Here is a 13,942-nt window from a genome sequence, read left to right as displayed (position 1 = left end):
TTATTATTATTATTATTATTATTATTATTATTATTATTATTATTATTACTATTACTATTACTATTACTATTACTATTATTATTACTATTATTATTATCATTATTATTATTATTATTATTATTATCATTATTATTATTATTATTATTATTATTATTATTGTCTTTATTACTATCTTTATTATCATTTTTTTTTGTAAGAAGATATAACTCATTTTATTAGAAAGAGGATAAAAACTTACAAAGGCTAACCACTAATAGGCTAACAGCCTTCAGCGAGATGAGCAACCAAACAACTAGGAAGAGCATTACAAGCTAACAAACGATGTTTAACAGTAAACTGAATCTGACTGAGAAGAGCTGAAGAAGACCTCTCATGCCCAGTGAAAATTCTTTGGTTTCTCTCCTGCCATAAGTAGTAGATAGCAGCAGCAAGACAAGCTTTTCTCCACATATTATTCCAATGTCTCTGACCCTTGGTTTAAGCCATCCATCGACGCTCAGTCCAGAGACTAACAGAACGACTGCTAAGATGCATCCACTGAAGCAAAGCATTCCAGACATCCTGAGAGAATGTACAGCTGAAAAAGAGATGTTCATGACTTTCAGCAGCAGCTTGACAAAGGACACATCTGTTAATCGGAATCAGCCCCCTGCTGATAAGAAGATCAACCGTGGGCAAATGTTTAGAAGCAGCTAAGATGGCACAGGTCCTGTGCTTAGGAACAATGGCATTCCCCTGTAGAGCTTTAAACCAGTAGATAGTCTCCCCCTTTTCTCTGAACCAATGGTCAGCCGTGCTAACCTGAAATTTACCATGCCTGACCCATCTGTTCAGTATCTGAGTAGCAGCCACAATAGAGCCAGATCTAGCAACAATCTCTTCCTTAACAGACAGAATACTACAAAGACTCTCATAATAACAATCTTTGACGCTAAGAGTCCAAATGGACCCAGTGGAAAGAATATAGGCTCTATTCCACTGTGCCCAGATTCCAGAAGTGTCATTCTCCAGAAGCCAGAGCCATTTAGCAAGTAGTGCTTTATTCCAGGATAGAATTTCCTTGACACCAAGACCACCCTCCTGAGCTGGTCTACAAACAGTCGCCCAAGAGTGGAAGACTTGCTTCCTGCAGTCCTCATCAACATGCCAGAAAAAGTCTTTACAGATCTTAATGATACGTTTCAAAATGGGCTTGGGAAGTAGAGCACTAGCACACCAAAAATTAGTAATGCCAAATCTTACAGAATTAAGGATCTGAACCCTCCCAGCATAGGAAAGAAAACTATTAGACCAATGGAGGAGGGAATGCTGAATTTTAGTGAGAAGGGTACCATAAACCTCAGCAGAATTTCTACAAGAGTTGAGGGGGATACCTAAGTATCTGAAAGGGAAGCTTCCTTCAGTAAACCCAGTATGCTGAAGAATAAGGGCTTTGACTGCAGGAGAAACCCCACCAAAGTAAATCTCAGTTTTACTAGCTCTTAATCCTGACCATTTAGCAAAAAGGTTCAACAGATGAACAACTCCTTGAACAGAAGGTAAATTACCTCTTACAAAAAGCATAAGATCATTTGCAAAAATCTGCTGAGTAAGCTTAAGTTTAGAGAATTTAGGATGCAGGAGACCTGAGTTTGGAGAGTTAATTTCCTGAGATAACGTGATAAAATCTCCATACTTAGGACAAAATATAGGGAGAGAATGGGTCCCCTTGCCTAACACCACTCTTCCCTTTGAAGAAGCCATGAACTGCTCCATTGACTTTGATGGGAAACCAGGAGCCTGAGATACAACCCATGATCTAGTTAATGAAGATAAGAGGGAACTTCAAAGCTTCAAGCATACTCCTAACAAAATCCCATTGAAGAGAATCAAAGGCTTTCTGAATATCAACCTTGATCAAACTCCTAGGGTAGTATATTTCCTTGTATAGTTTCTTACTAAAGATTGAGAGAGCATAATGTTTTCAAATATATTTCTACCCTGAATAAAAGCAGCCTGCTCAGGGCCAATGAGACAAGGGAGAGTATCTTTGAGTCTATTGACAATGACCTTACTCACAGTTTTGTATATGGTAGTACAACATGAGATAGGTCTAAAATCAAGGACAGACTGATTAACTTTCTTTTTAGGGATAAGGGTAATGAGAGTGGAGTTAGCTTGCTTACACATCTTGTCAGTCCTGAAAAATTCCTAAGCAGCAGTGCAAAAATAATTCCCAATGAGATCCCAAGAGTCCTTAAAGAAAGCAGAAGAGAACCCATCAGGCCCAGGACTTCTATCAGACCCAATACTAAATAAGGCATCTTTAATCTCAGAAGTAGTAACAGGCTTGGTCAAGGCAGCATAATCAGTATCAGGAACACAAGGACCTTGTTGGATAAACTCAACATCTAAGGGATTGACAGCAGTACTGGCACCCAGGAGATTAGTGTAGTAATCCACAAAGCCATCAGCAACATCAGCCAAGCCAATCATTTCCTTACCATCTTTGTCAAGAATCCTACCAATAATCTGCTGCTGCTTCCTTTCATGAATTTTGGCAAAGAAGAATTTAGAAGAGCAATCCCCATGCTTAATGTTTTCTATCTTATCTTTTTGCTTGAGCATACTCATTTCAGCAGCTTTAAGGCTTACTATACTCAGCCAAAAGCCTCCTTTCCAGATCAATCAGAATCTGAGATAAAGGAGAAGCTTGGAGCTCCTGCTGACAATCCATGAGAGAAGATCTTGCAAGAGAGACTCTATCTGGGAGGGAACTGAAGTATTAACATTCTTGAACTTGCTAAATACTCTAAACATTGCAGAACCTTTTACATAAGTCTGCCAGGCCTGAGACACAATGCCCTTGTACAAAGAATGACCAAACCAGCTGTTCAGAAAACTAAACCTGGCTCTAACATGGGGATCATCAAAACACTGACCATAATAGGAGAGTGGTCTGAGACACCAGCAGGAAGAAAGGTAACATGAGTGGTAGGAAAATTAGAGAGCCAGGAAGAATTAGCAACGACCCTATCTAACTTGGACCAAACCCTAGTACTATCATCCTGCTTGTTAGTCCAGGTAAAGTCACAACCTGAACCATTAATATCATCCAGCTGGAATTTCAGGATGCATTCATTGAAGTCCAAGATATCAGCTAAATCAGGGGGAGATAAGCTAACCCTTTCAGACACATCCCTTACCACATTTAAATCAGCCAGAACTAGCCAGTCAGTAACAGTGTTTTTTATAGAAGAAAGAGCAGACCAAAGATCCAGTCTGATTTGAGGATCATTATTCCCATAGACTAGAGTCAAATGGAATTTGTGAGAGGTGGCATGGTGAACTATACTACAATGAATGAATTGATCATGGACAATCAAGGTAGTAACAGCAATAGTGACAGGATTCCAAATAAGCCAAATCCTATCATTATAGTGACTAGAGTAGTTACAAACTACATGGTAGTTACTGAACCTATTCTTGATAAATTTGTTAGCTTTATTATCTTTTATTCTAGTCTCAAGAACCCCAAGAATATCAAGTTTATTAGCCTACATGAAGTCACTAAGTTCCTGCTGCTTGAGAGGGTCATTACACCCTCTAATGTTCCAAGAGCAGATCCTCATGACAGGTTTTATCACGGGGAGCTTTATCCACTGGTGCAGGAGCAATAAGATCACTAGATTGAAGAAGGTCAAACTTATTAGGAGTAACCCAGGTCTGAGTATCAGAAGTAGGGGATGCAGGAGCCTCTGAATAGTCTCCCTTCTTGGCAATTTGAGACTCACTGCTAATCACTGTAGCATCATCAGAAGGAGGGGGACTGTGGCCTAACTCAAGGCATTCTGAGTGTATTTCAGGAGCCAAGGGAGAAGCTACCACCAACTGAATAGTGACAGAAGCCTCCAACTCCTCAGCACTACAAGAGGCAGTAGGTTCATCAAGGCAAGCTGAGGTACCACCTAGCTCAAGGTATTCTGAGCCATTTCCCTCCTCTTGGTGAGATACACTAGGTGCAGAAGTAGGCACATGCTTAGAAATAGGCTTGTAGACTTTCTTGGGGACAGCTGGGGGCCTTAGGCTGGTGCCATTTGCAACTACCAAGCTGATGACCCAACTTCCCACAGCCAGAACAATGGAAGGGTAACCATTCATAAGTGAACCTCTGAGAAGATTGCCCATGATAAGGAGTATTCAGAACAATATGGTCAGGCAGAGTGGTTGAAAGATCAGCTTTAACCATAATCCTAGCAAAGGAAAGTTTAGCCTTACAGGTGGTATTGAGATCAGCAAACAAAGGCTTCCCAATCTTACTAGCCATCTTACTAAGAATATTTTCAGACCATAGAAAAGGTTCCAAGTTAGGGAATAGAACCCAAATAGGAACAGTGGATACTCTATCCATTTCCATGGAAAAATTAGGGTACCATTGCTTCAGGATGAGGGAACTATTACCTAATTTCCAAGGACCTTCCTTTAATACGTTATTCATGTCCTCCAAACTAGTGAATCTGAAGCTAAACCACCCTTTCTTATAGTATTGGACAACAGGAGAAGCTATATGATGCCAACATTTTTGAGCAAACTCCTGAACTTGTTTGAATGTAGGCTTGGAACCTAAGAAGTTACTCATCAAGGTAAACTGCCAGAACTCAAGTTCACTCTTAAAATCATCAAGCTCAACATCAATTTCCGTGGAAAGCTTAATATGTTCATAAAAAAATAATGACTTACCCAGTTGATTCCCTCCTTTTACAACATCATTCCATTGACGCTTATCAGTCCCAGTAATACCCTTAGTTACAGCAGATTTAACACCAGGATTGTCAGGGATAGCATCAGAGTTCTCAGAATTACCAGAAGTCACAGATTCAACTATGGGACTAGGCTCAGTAACCGAAGGTTCAGACGCAATAATGCTACTAGTCTCAGGGATCACAGTAGCAGTAACAGTAGGCACAAAAGTCCCAGGATTAATGGAAGAATTCTCAACAACAATGGCGGTATCAACAGAATTACAACTAGCAGAAGCAATTGGAACCACAACAACAGATTTACGAGCAGAAGATTGAACAGCAGGAACTATGTAATCACTAAGGAGAACAGGGGAACGAGGATTGTTACCCTGGGCAGATGAATTATCAAAGGAGAGAGAATAATTATTCAAGTTTTCGGTAGCAGAATGATCAGAAAAAGACGGGTGTTCCAATGGTGGCCTCCCCTTAGGAGGGCGACCCTGTAATACTACGGTTTTATGAGTCTCTGGGTACTCTATCGAGTACGCCTTACTCTGTCGAGTAAGGGTGAGTTGCAGTTTAAAATAGTTTCTGACCTGTTGGGTACTCGATCGAGTAACGTAGATACTCGATCGAGTAAGGGGGCTCTCGATCGAGTACCTCAGCTACTCGATCGAGTAGCCGGTTTACGGGGGACGATTTCTCGAGTTTTGTTAATAATGCGATTAAAGTATATATTACTTCCGTCACTATTCTTTAAACACTTTTTAAAACCTAATTGCTGTCAAAAAGAGAAATCAACTACGTTCTTCGCATCAATCGCATTGTTGGCAAATCCCGGAGTTTGGAAGGTCGGATTTCACCTTTCTTTATACCTTTGTGATCCTTGCGTCGAGAGTAAGATCTACGTACCGTTTTTATAGTATTTCCTTAAAGTTGGTTAAACCCTAATTTTGGGAATTGGGGATTTGTGTTAGTTTTGTGATTGTTAGTAATTATGTGATTATATGTTAGGAGGCGGATTCGTAGAAGAGGAATTTTAATACAGTTGTTGAGACCGTCTGATTGTGTTGCTGTCCCAGGTAGGGTTTCCCAACTCAGTATTAGTCCCATAATGTGTTGTTGATGTGTTGTGGTTGTTGAATAATATCGTATTCGTACTGTGACGGTTGTTGATTGTGATTGTTTGTCTCTAGTTCTCGAGATGCGTTCTCGGCTGAGTGGAGTCACTTGCGGGAGTGGTTTCACGCCCTAGTTTCGCCCTTCGTGGAACCCGCCACGGAAGGGGATGTGCACATTAATGAACAGGGAAATCGCTCGATATGATGAGCGGGGATTTGGTGGGTTCGGATGCGGTCCCCCACTGGCAGGGCTGGTCCAGTGGACAGTCGGTGATTGAGATCAAGGGGACTGGTGTGATTGTGTGTGTGACGGTGTGAGCTGTTTGTTTATCGTATTGTTGATATATATAAATTGTGTGATTAGTACTGACCCCGTGTTGTTGTTTGTAAAACCTGCGGTGATCCATTCGGGGATGGTGAGCAGTCATTGAGCAGGTATGAGTTGAGTTACATGGGATAGCTGGGATGTGCCACCGTCGGATGATAGAAGTCTTCCGCTGTAGCATAGTAGTTTTATAAACTTTGCAGTTAGTTGTTTAGACAGTTGGTTTGAGAACTTGTATCCATATTTGGTACTTGGTTTTGAATTGTAACCTTTCACTAAAGTTATACTATTTAAATGTTGTTTCGTTATTGTTTTATGATTATCATGCCTCGGGTAACCGAGATGGTAGCACTTTCATGCCTTAAGTGGTCCTGGTAAGGCACTTGGAGTATGGGGGTGTTACAAATACTATCAGAGAGACTGTAACACCCCGGCCCAAACCGGGTCGGGATCGGTTACTTATGATAGCTCACCAGGTTGCGTACATGGCCCACAGATCAACACGGGTCCTTTATAGCGCATTTTATCCTCACTCATGCGCATCCCGGGAACCTTCCTAGGAGGTCACCCATCCTAAGACTACTCCCAGCCAAGCACGCTTAACTTTGGAGTTCTTTCGCATGGATGACCATAAAAGAAAGTGCACTTTGTTGATATGAGTAGTACTTCAAATCCCTTTAAGCACTAGTCATTTAAGCCTATAACTGGACCTCTTCAATTACGTGGGATGTTACAATCATCCCCACTTGAAGAACGCAACGTCCTCGTTGCGCCTGGGAGCATAACCGCTAACCCAGAATCCTCCCCGCTAGGTGTGTGATCACAATGGAGCGTATAACCACTGCCTCCAGGAGCGTATAACAACTGCCTCCGATCACCACACGGTCGCAGGGTTGCTCTGATACCACTTGTAACACCCCGGCCCAAACCGGGTCGGGAGCGGTTACTTATGATAGCTCACCAGGTTGCGTACATGGGCCACAGATCAACACGGGTCCTTTCTAGCGCATTTTATCCTCACTCATGCGCATCCCGGGAACCTTCCCAGGAGGTCACCCATCCTAAGACTACTCCCAGCCAAACACGCTTAACTTTGGAGTTCTTTCGCATGGATGACCATAAAAGAAAGTGCACTTTGTTGATATGAGTAGTACTTCAAATCCCTTTAAGCACTAGTCATTTAAGCCTATAACTGGACCTCTTCAATTACGTGGGATGTTACAGAGACGATCCTGAAACCTGTAACCAATGAACCTAATGAATATAGGGAGTCAAATTAAAATGAACCCGGGGTAAAAGTTGTAGGAGCTAATGCAAAGGCTTGGGAGACGTCCTAAAGTCGCGAACTCGCCCTACAATTTTGAACCGGTCACCATGGGATATGAGTCGGGATCGCTATGTGTTTATCTTGGGAACTGTGTATTTATATAGTGATGTGTGGTATGAATCAGTGGATGTATGTATGTGGAGAATGGGGAATGTGTAGAAAAGATGGTGATGATGTGATTTCGTATGTTGTTGATTGAAAGCATGTTGCATGATAGTTGGTTTAAAATGTTGGTTGGAATTGTTAGAAAAGTGTATGAGAATGATGAGTAATGTGGTGAAAAAAGGGAGTAGTTCATATGTGATATGATTATACGTAATTTTGTTTGTGTAATTTTATATAATGATTTCATATACATGCCTACTATTGTTCATATGTACATGTTGTATGAAGAATGTGGTTGAAATGGATGAATTGATTGGAAAAGATGGAGTGGCAATAGCAGAAGAATACGAATTTTGTGATTATGAATATGTTTAGGTGACGAAGTGTATTTGTAATATTGTTGTATTAGTAACATGGAAATAGGATTTGTAATGTATGAGTATGTTTTGTCTTACGAAAGGCTATAGAATAAAAGCATGTGGGTAGTGCATGATGAATGTTGTTGCTTTGCTTTCGAAAATAGTAACATGTGATTGGGGCTACTGGTTTCATATTACACGCCTATTAATCGACCCAACTCGTCTTCCCGACTCATCCATTATTTTTTTATTATTTTCCGTCTCATGACATATTCATTAATCGTAAATATTATTTATAAAATATAATATATAAAATGCCCAATTATTATTTATGAAACACATTTTCACCTTGATTAGCTACTAACCATGCCATTAAATTATCGGGTATTACAAGGGTAGTTTCAGAAAGAATCTTAATTCATTGGATCTATGTATAAATTTATAGAAAGACTGAAAGAGTACTATGTAGCATAATACAATACAAAAGTTGTTGTTGTTGTATCAAAAGTAAGTGCATATATTTATAGAATATGACAGGCTTTAGTATTTGTGATATAACTGAAATTCAAATAAACATCAGTGCAATTCATATGAACCTCACATTGGAATTTCTATATTAAGCGAATAAAAAACACTTAATTAAGATATATAACAACATCCCATCATTCTTATTTTACTCCCCATGCTTTTATGCCAGCCCTAAAAAAAATTAGCAAAATAATCATAAAAAAAAAAAAAAACAACTCGATTTTGTGCTCACGTCTAAATCAAAAACAAATTAGATCTCTAAGGAAACGTTACCTTTATTCATAGCAACAAACATTTAAAGAGGAAAAATGTCAGGTGACGATGGATTGAATAGTTCAGAAAAGAGGAAAAGAAGGATAGCTGTTATAGGGATTTCATCTTTGATGTTAGTGGCAATGGTTGCAGCTGTCGCGGTTGGGTTGAAGGATATAGGCAAACATCACAATTCATCGAGCGATCACGATGGAAATAATGGAGCTGTAACCACATCATCGAAATCTGTACAATCGTTATGCCAAACTACAGATTATCGACAAACTTGTGTTAAAACCCTTTCTCATACAAACAGCTCAGATCCTAAGGTTCTCATAAAAGCAGGTTTTGAAGCAGCGATGAACAAAATTGAAAATGCGTTAGAAAATTCAAAAACTATTAAAGCCGCAAAGGATGATCCTAGGACTTCTGGTGCTCTAGAAGCCTGTAAAATAGTGATGGAGTACGCCGTTATTGACCTTAAAAGATCGGTTGACCAGATTGGGGAGTTCGAGTTTAGTAAGCTAGATGATTACGTAGAAAACATGAGAGTTTGGCTTAGTGGTGCATTAACATTTCAAGAAAGTTGTATTGATGCATTTGAGAATACGACTGGGAACGCCGGTGAAGAGATGAAGAAATTATTAAACGTTTCACAACAACTTACTACTAATGGCTTAGGGATGGCTACGCAACTTTCTACTCTTCTTAAATCTTTTGATATTTCAGGGTTGGGTGAATTTGGACGATTACTATCCGAGAAAGAAGGTAATTCAGTAATAAAAACAAAACATGATGAGGAGGAGGACAAATTCCCACATTGGATAGATATGAAGCAACGAAGGCTTCTACAAACACCAGGATCCGAAATGAAAGCAGATGCATTGGTGGCAAAAGATGGGAGTGGTCAGTTTAAAACCATCGGGGAGGCTTTAAAACAAGTACCTGTTGTAGATGCTAACAAAGCTGTGACTGGAGCCAATAAAACCTTTGTTATCTATATCAAGGAAGGTATATATGATGAAACTATTGTTGTGGAGCCTAATATGGCGCATGTTATGTTCGTTGGAGATGGGCCTGCTAAGACAAAAATTACTGGACACAAGAGTTTTAGTGATGGTTTTGTTGTCCTCAAGACTGCAACTGTTGGTAAGTTAGCCGGTTTTTTATACAATATGACCATGAAACCATATCACGAGTGTCTTTAAGGGTGTGTTTGGATTGAGTGATTTGGAGGGAAAAGAAAGGGAGGGAGAGTATGGGATTTAAACTCCCTTGTTTGGATAGCAAATAAGGGTGGAGGGAAATGGAGGGGGAGAGATTTGGAGGGATACATTTTCCCTCCTCCAAGGCATATCAAAATCTCTCCACAATAGGCAAGATTTGGAAGGAAATTGTATCCAAACACCCACTCCCCATTTGCCCTCCCCTTCCCTTACCTCCCTTTCTCTTCCCTCCTTCCCCCTCCCCTCCCTTTCCCTCCACTTTTGCTATCCAAACACACCCTAAGGGTGTGTTTGGATAATAAAAGTGGAGGGAAAGGGAGGGGAGGGGGAAGGAGGGAAGAGAAAAGGAGGTAAGGGAAGGGGAGGGCAAATGGAGTGTGGGTGTTTGGATACAGTTCCTTCCAAATCTTGCCTATTGTGGAGAGATTTTGATTAGGCTTGGAGGAGGGAAAATGGATCCCTCCAAATCTCTCCCCCTCCATTTCCCACCACCGTTATTTGCTATCCAAACAAGAGATTTTAAATCCCCTACTCTCCTTCCCTTTCTTTTCCCTCCAAATCCCTCGATCCAAACACACCCTAAAGGTGACAAAATTTTGATCGCTTTGGGATCGAAATTATGGTTACGGCCTTACGGGGGCAGGTGCGAATTAAACTATTCTTTGAAAATATAATAATTCGTTAGAAACTAAGAAAGATGATATGTCGAACAATATTTTGAAAATTGCCTACTTTCCTAAATATCTACATTGCAGCTGTAATGGGAAGCAATTTTGTGGCAAAAGACATTGGTTTCGAGAACTCAGCAGGTGCAGAGAAGCATCAAGCAGTGGCACTTTTAGTCCAATCAGACATGTCGATATTTTACAATTGTCATATTGACGGATACAAGGACACCCTCTATGCCCACAGCCATAGACAATTCTACAGACATTGCTCTATTTCAGGGACCATAGACTTTATTCTAGGCAACGCGATTGCTGTCTTCCAAAATTGCAGGCTTATACTCCGGAAGCCGTTGGAGACCCAATCTTGCACTATTGCAGCGCATGGCCGAATAAATGAGAAAGAGCCTACCGGTTTCGTGCTACAAAACTGCATTATTTCAGCTGATCCTGCGTATTACCCGCTTCGTCATGAAAATAAAGCGTATTTAGGAACGCCGTGGAAAAAGTTTTCTAGGACCATTTTCATGCAATCATTTCTTGATGATTCCATTGCGGCTGAAGGGTGGAAGCCGTGGATGGGGACCTTTGGTGAAGATACTTGTTTCTTAAGCGAGTATGAGAATAGGGGACCTGGTGCTGTGGAGAGTAATCGCGTAAAGTGGCATGGAATTAAGAAGCTTAATGCTACTGAAATTCAAGATTTTACCCCTGGAAAGTTTTATGGTGATGATAAGTGGATTTTACTATCTCAAATACCATATGAACCAAGGATGATTGTTGTATAAGCATGTTTAATGATAACCAAGAAATCTAAGTAGCAAGTCAAGTGGTTGTAAATTATGTACTACATATTCTATGATCATCTAATGCTACTTTCTATATATTTGTTTCTTTTTACTTGTTAAAATGAACGCGTTTTTTCTTTTAAATAGTAAAAGAATGTTTAGAGCACCCACAATAGAGAGGAGGTTACCTTCCTCTTATTTTTTCACTCACCCTCTATTTTTATGACACCTCAATATCTTTTCATTTACCTTATTTTTCATTATTATCATCCTCTTCCTTTATCTCCTCTAGTTTTCTTACCACAATAGAGAGGATCCTTTTAAATTGTTAATCTTACTTTAAATAATTTCATATTTGATAAATAAATAAATTATTAGATACAAATAAAATAATGGTTGGTTAGTGGGCACTAGAGCCAATGTTTACTTTCCTTTAATTTCCTCTAAAAGTAGAGGAAGTAACCATCTTCCTCTTGCTAAAAGGACATGTAACATATACCTCACAATAGAGAGGATGTCCTTTTAGAAGAGAGAGAGAGTTAAGAGGATGCTCAATCCTCTCTATTGTGGGTGCTCTTACGTATGTAAAACTCTATGAGTTTATTTAATTTATTTTGGGATTTCTCATGAAAGAACATGGTACACCCCTAAAAATTTATGTGGAAATTCTTAAATGAGATGAAATAAGTGCTACCTTTAATGGCCCTAACTTTCTAATTTTGGCTAAATTTTAACAAACTTTTCAATTTTAACCTTCGTTATCTCTATTTCCCTTCTTATTAATATTGCATGATTAACTCCATATTTTTTTAAATTCATAAACCTCATTACAAAACTATGACTATTATAATCATGATCAACAACTATTTTCATGTGGAAAACGAGTTAACTCAATTGAATTCGATTCCTCACTCTATAAATTTTTTGATTCCTTAACCTTGTTGAATTATTACTAAAAAATTGTTAGATACAACTTAATTTTTTTAGTAGAAGAGAACACTAAATTAAACACAATTCATGAAATTACAAAAAGGCCAAGGAGTGGGGTCAGGGAAAGTTCGGTACATCCCACCGAGTCGATAATACAAAAGTCTAAAAGAGAGGGTGAGACATTTTCCTATCGACAAATCCCATTAGCAAAAAAAGCGTCTTTCCTAGAAAACTTGGCAATGGTCCATAAATTTGAGTATCTTAGTCGAGTTAGGGTTCTAATCAGACTATGGGTCGAGTCTTTCGGTCTAACGACCTTACCTAGGCAAAGTCGGATTGGCTCTTGTATAAATCCGTTTAACTCACCAACATAGCATAAGTTCCAACAGATCCTAAGGCTCTCAGTCTTATAAGAGTCTATAAACAATGAGTAAATCATGTAAACATTCATCTACGTACAAAACTCAGAACATCAAATATGTGGAGTGGACTAGTTGAAACTAGAAGCTTTAATCAAATATTAAATTCAACCAGCATGGATTATCCTCTTAATCAACCCTCTAATATCCCATTAACCCTAGTTAAAACACTAATCACTAATCATCATCATCATTAACGAGCTAACAACATTAACAATCACATAAACTAAACTAATCATGACGATTAAGACAAGTAATTGGTAAATAAACTTAATAAATAAATAACAAGGGATTAAAGACAGATTAAGAATTATACCAGCTAATTAAGCAAGTAATGAAATAGATGACGAACAATAGATGAATAATTGTCACTCTTCTTCAATAAAACCCAAAAAAATCTTTAAGAACAAAATAAATCTAAGAATGAAGTAATAATAAAGAAGTAATTATGCTAATAAATGAAAGATTATACTAAAGTAATAAATCTAGGTTTGGGGATGAAGCTAAGTTTTAATAATGAAGGATAAGATCCACAAATTGATTGAAAAACCACCTATTTATACTAATGCACCATTAGGTTAAGATCTGATTAGGAGATGCAGAAACATCAGCGTGTCTCCAGCGGGTTGAAGTCGTCCCGCGCAGGATAAGCTGTTCTCCACATCTGACTCGGCGGGTCAGATCTGTCTCGCTTGAGTAAAGCTGTTTTTTCTTATTTTTCCCTCTTTTCTGCCTTGAAATCCGTTAGGGATGGTCCTGGGTTGTCGGGATTGGAATATGTAAATCATCTCAAACCTTGTGTAATGCTTTAGGGGACATTGGCTTTGGTCTCCTCTTCATGCTTAGTCATTATAACCGTCAATTTAGCTTTCAAATGCTCTTTAAACACGGGATTCCGTTACTTTTGGCTTCTTTCCAACACAAAAAGCGTAAAATAACATTGAATTACAAATAGAAAGCTAAAAACTATGAAAATAACTCTAATTGGTACAAATAGCATGTAAAATATGGTCAATTAAAGGGTTAAAAGTGCATAAATTAAAACTACATCAAGAGTCAAGAAACAACCTGTTTTCTACCCTTGTTTTACTATAAATAGAGACCCCGGGTCTCCATAATCCGACACCGGAGTTAATTTTTATCCATTTTTATTCTCTCTCCATGCATTGTAGACCG

General features: G+C 39.0%; 2 protein-coding genes across 2 annotated transcripts; one reads left to right on the top strand and one right to left on the bottom strand.

Annotated features, from left to right (window-relative positions):
* Positions 1–2,667: 2,667 nt before the first annotated feature.
* Positions 2,668–8,198, bottom strand: LOC141640050 (uncharacterized). The gene is made up of 5 exons (XM_074449011.1): positions 8,157–8,198; positions 4,149–5,110; positions 3,643–4,102; positions 2,922–3,536; positions 2,668–2,829 (listed from the first exon to the last, which is right to left on the bottom strand). The coding sequence occupies exons 1-5, from the start codon at positions 8,196–8,198 to the stop codon at positions 2,668–2,670; spliced, it is 2,241 nt and encodes a 746-aa protein (XP_074305112.1).
* Positions 8,199–8,707: 509 nt separating this feature from the next.
* On the top strand, positions 8,708–11,455 carry LOC141639997 (putative pectinesterase/pectinesterase inhibitor 28). Its single transcript, XM_074448965.1, has 2 exons — positions 8,708–9,887; positions 10,720–11,455. Exons 1-2 carry the CDS (start codon positions 8,795–8,797, stop codon positions 11,415–11,417), a joined length of 1,791 nt encoding a protein of 596 aa, XP_074305066.1. The 5' UTR covers positions 8,708–8,794; the 3' UTR covers positions 11,418–11,455.
* Positions 11,456–13,942: the final 2,487 nt, after the last annotated feature.

This window comes from Silene latifolia, unplaced genomic scaffold (assembly GCF_048544455.1).
Source record: "Silene latifolia isolate original U9 population unplaced genomic scaffold, ASM4854445v1 scaffold_70, whole genome shotgun sequence".
In the NCBI taxonomy this organism is placed as follows: domain Eukaryota; kingdom Viridiplantae; phylum Streptophyta; class Magnoliopsida; order Caryophyllales; family Caryophyllaceae; genus Silene; species Silene latifolia.
The sequence above is the reverse complement of the archived record's forward strand: the minus strand, read 5'-3'. Positions and strand labels throughout refer to the sequence as shown.

Coding starts and splice junctions, on each gene's coding strand:
- LOC141640050 (XM_074449011.1), bottom strand. CDS start 8,198: ATGGATGAGTCGGGAAGACGAGTTGGGTCGATTAATAGGCGT. Junction 3,537..3,642: donor ATCTTATTGCTCCTGCACCA/GTGGATAAAGCT, acceptor GACTTCATGTAG/GCTAATAAACTTGATATTCT. Junction 2,830..2,921: donor CAGACCACTCTCCTATTATG/GTCAGTGTTTTG, acceptor ATTGTGTCTCAG/GCCTGGCAGACTTATGTAAA.
- LOC141639997 (XM_074448965.1), top strand. CDS start 8,795: ATGTCAGGTGACGATGGATTGAATAGTTCAGAAAAGAGGAAAAGAAGG. Junction 9,888..10,719: donor CCTCAAGACTGCAACTGTTG/GTAAGTTAGCCG, acceptor TCTACATTGCAG/CTGTAATGGGAAGCAATTTT.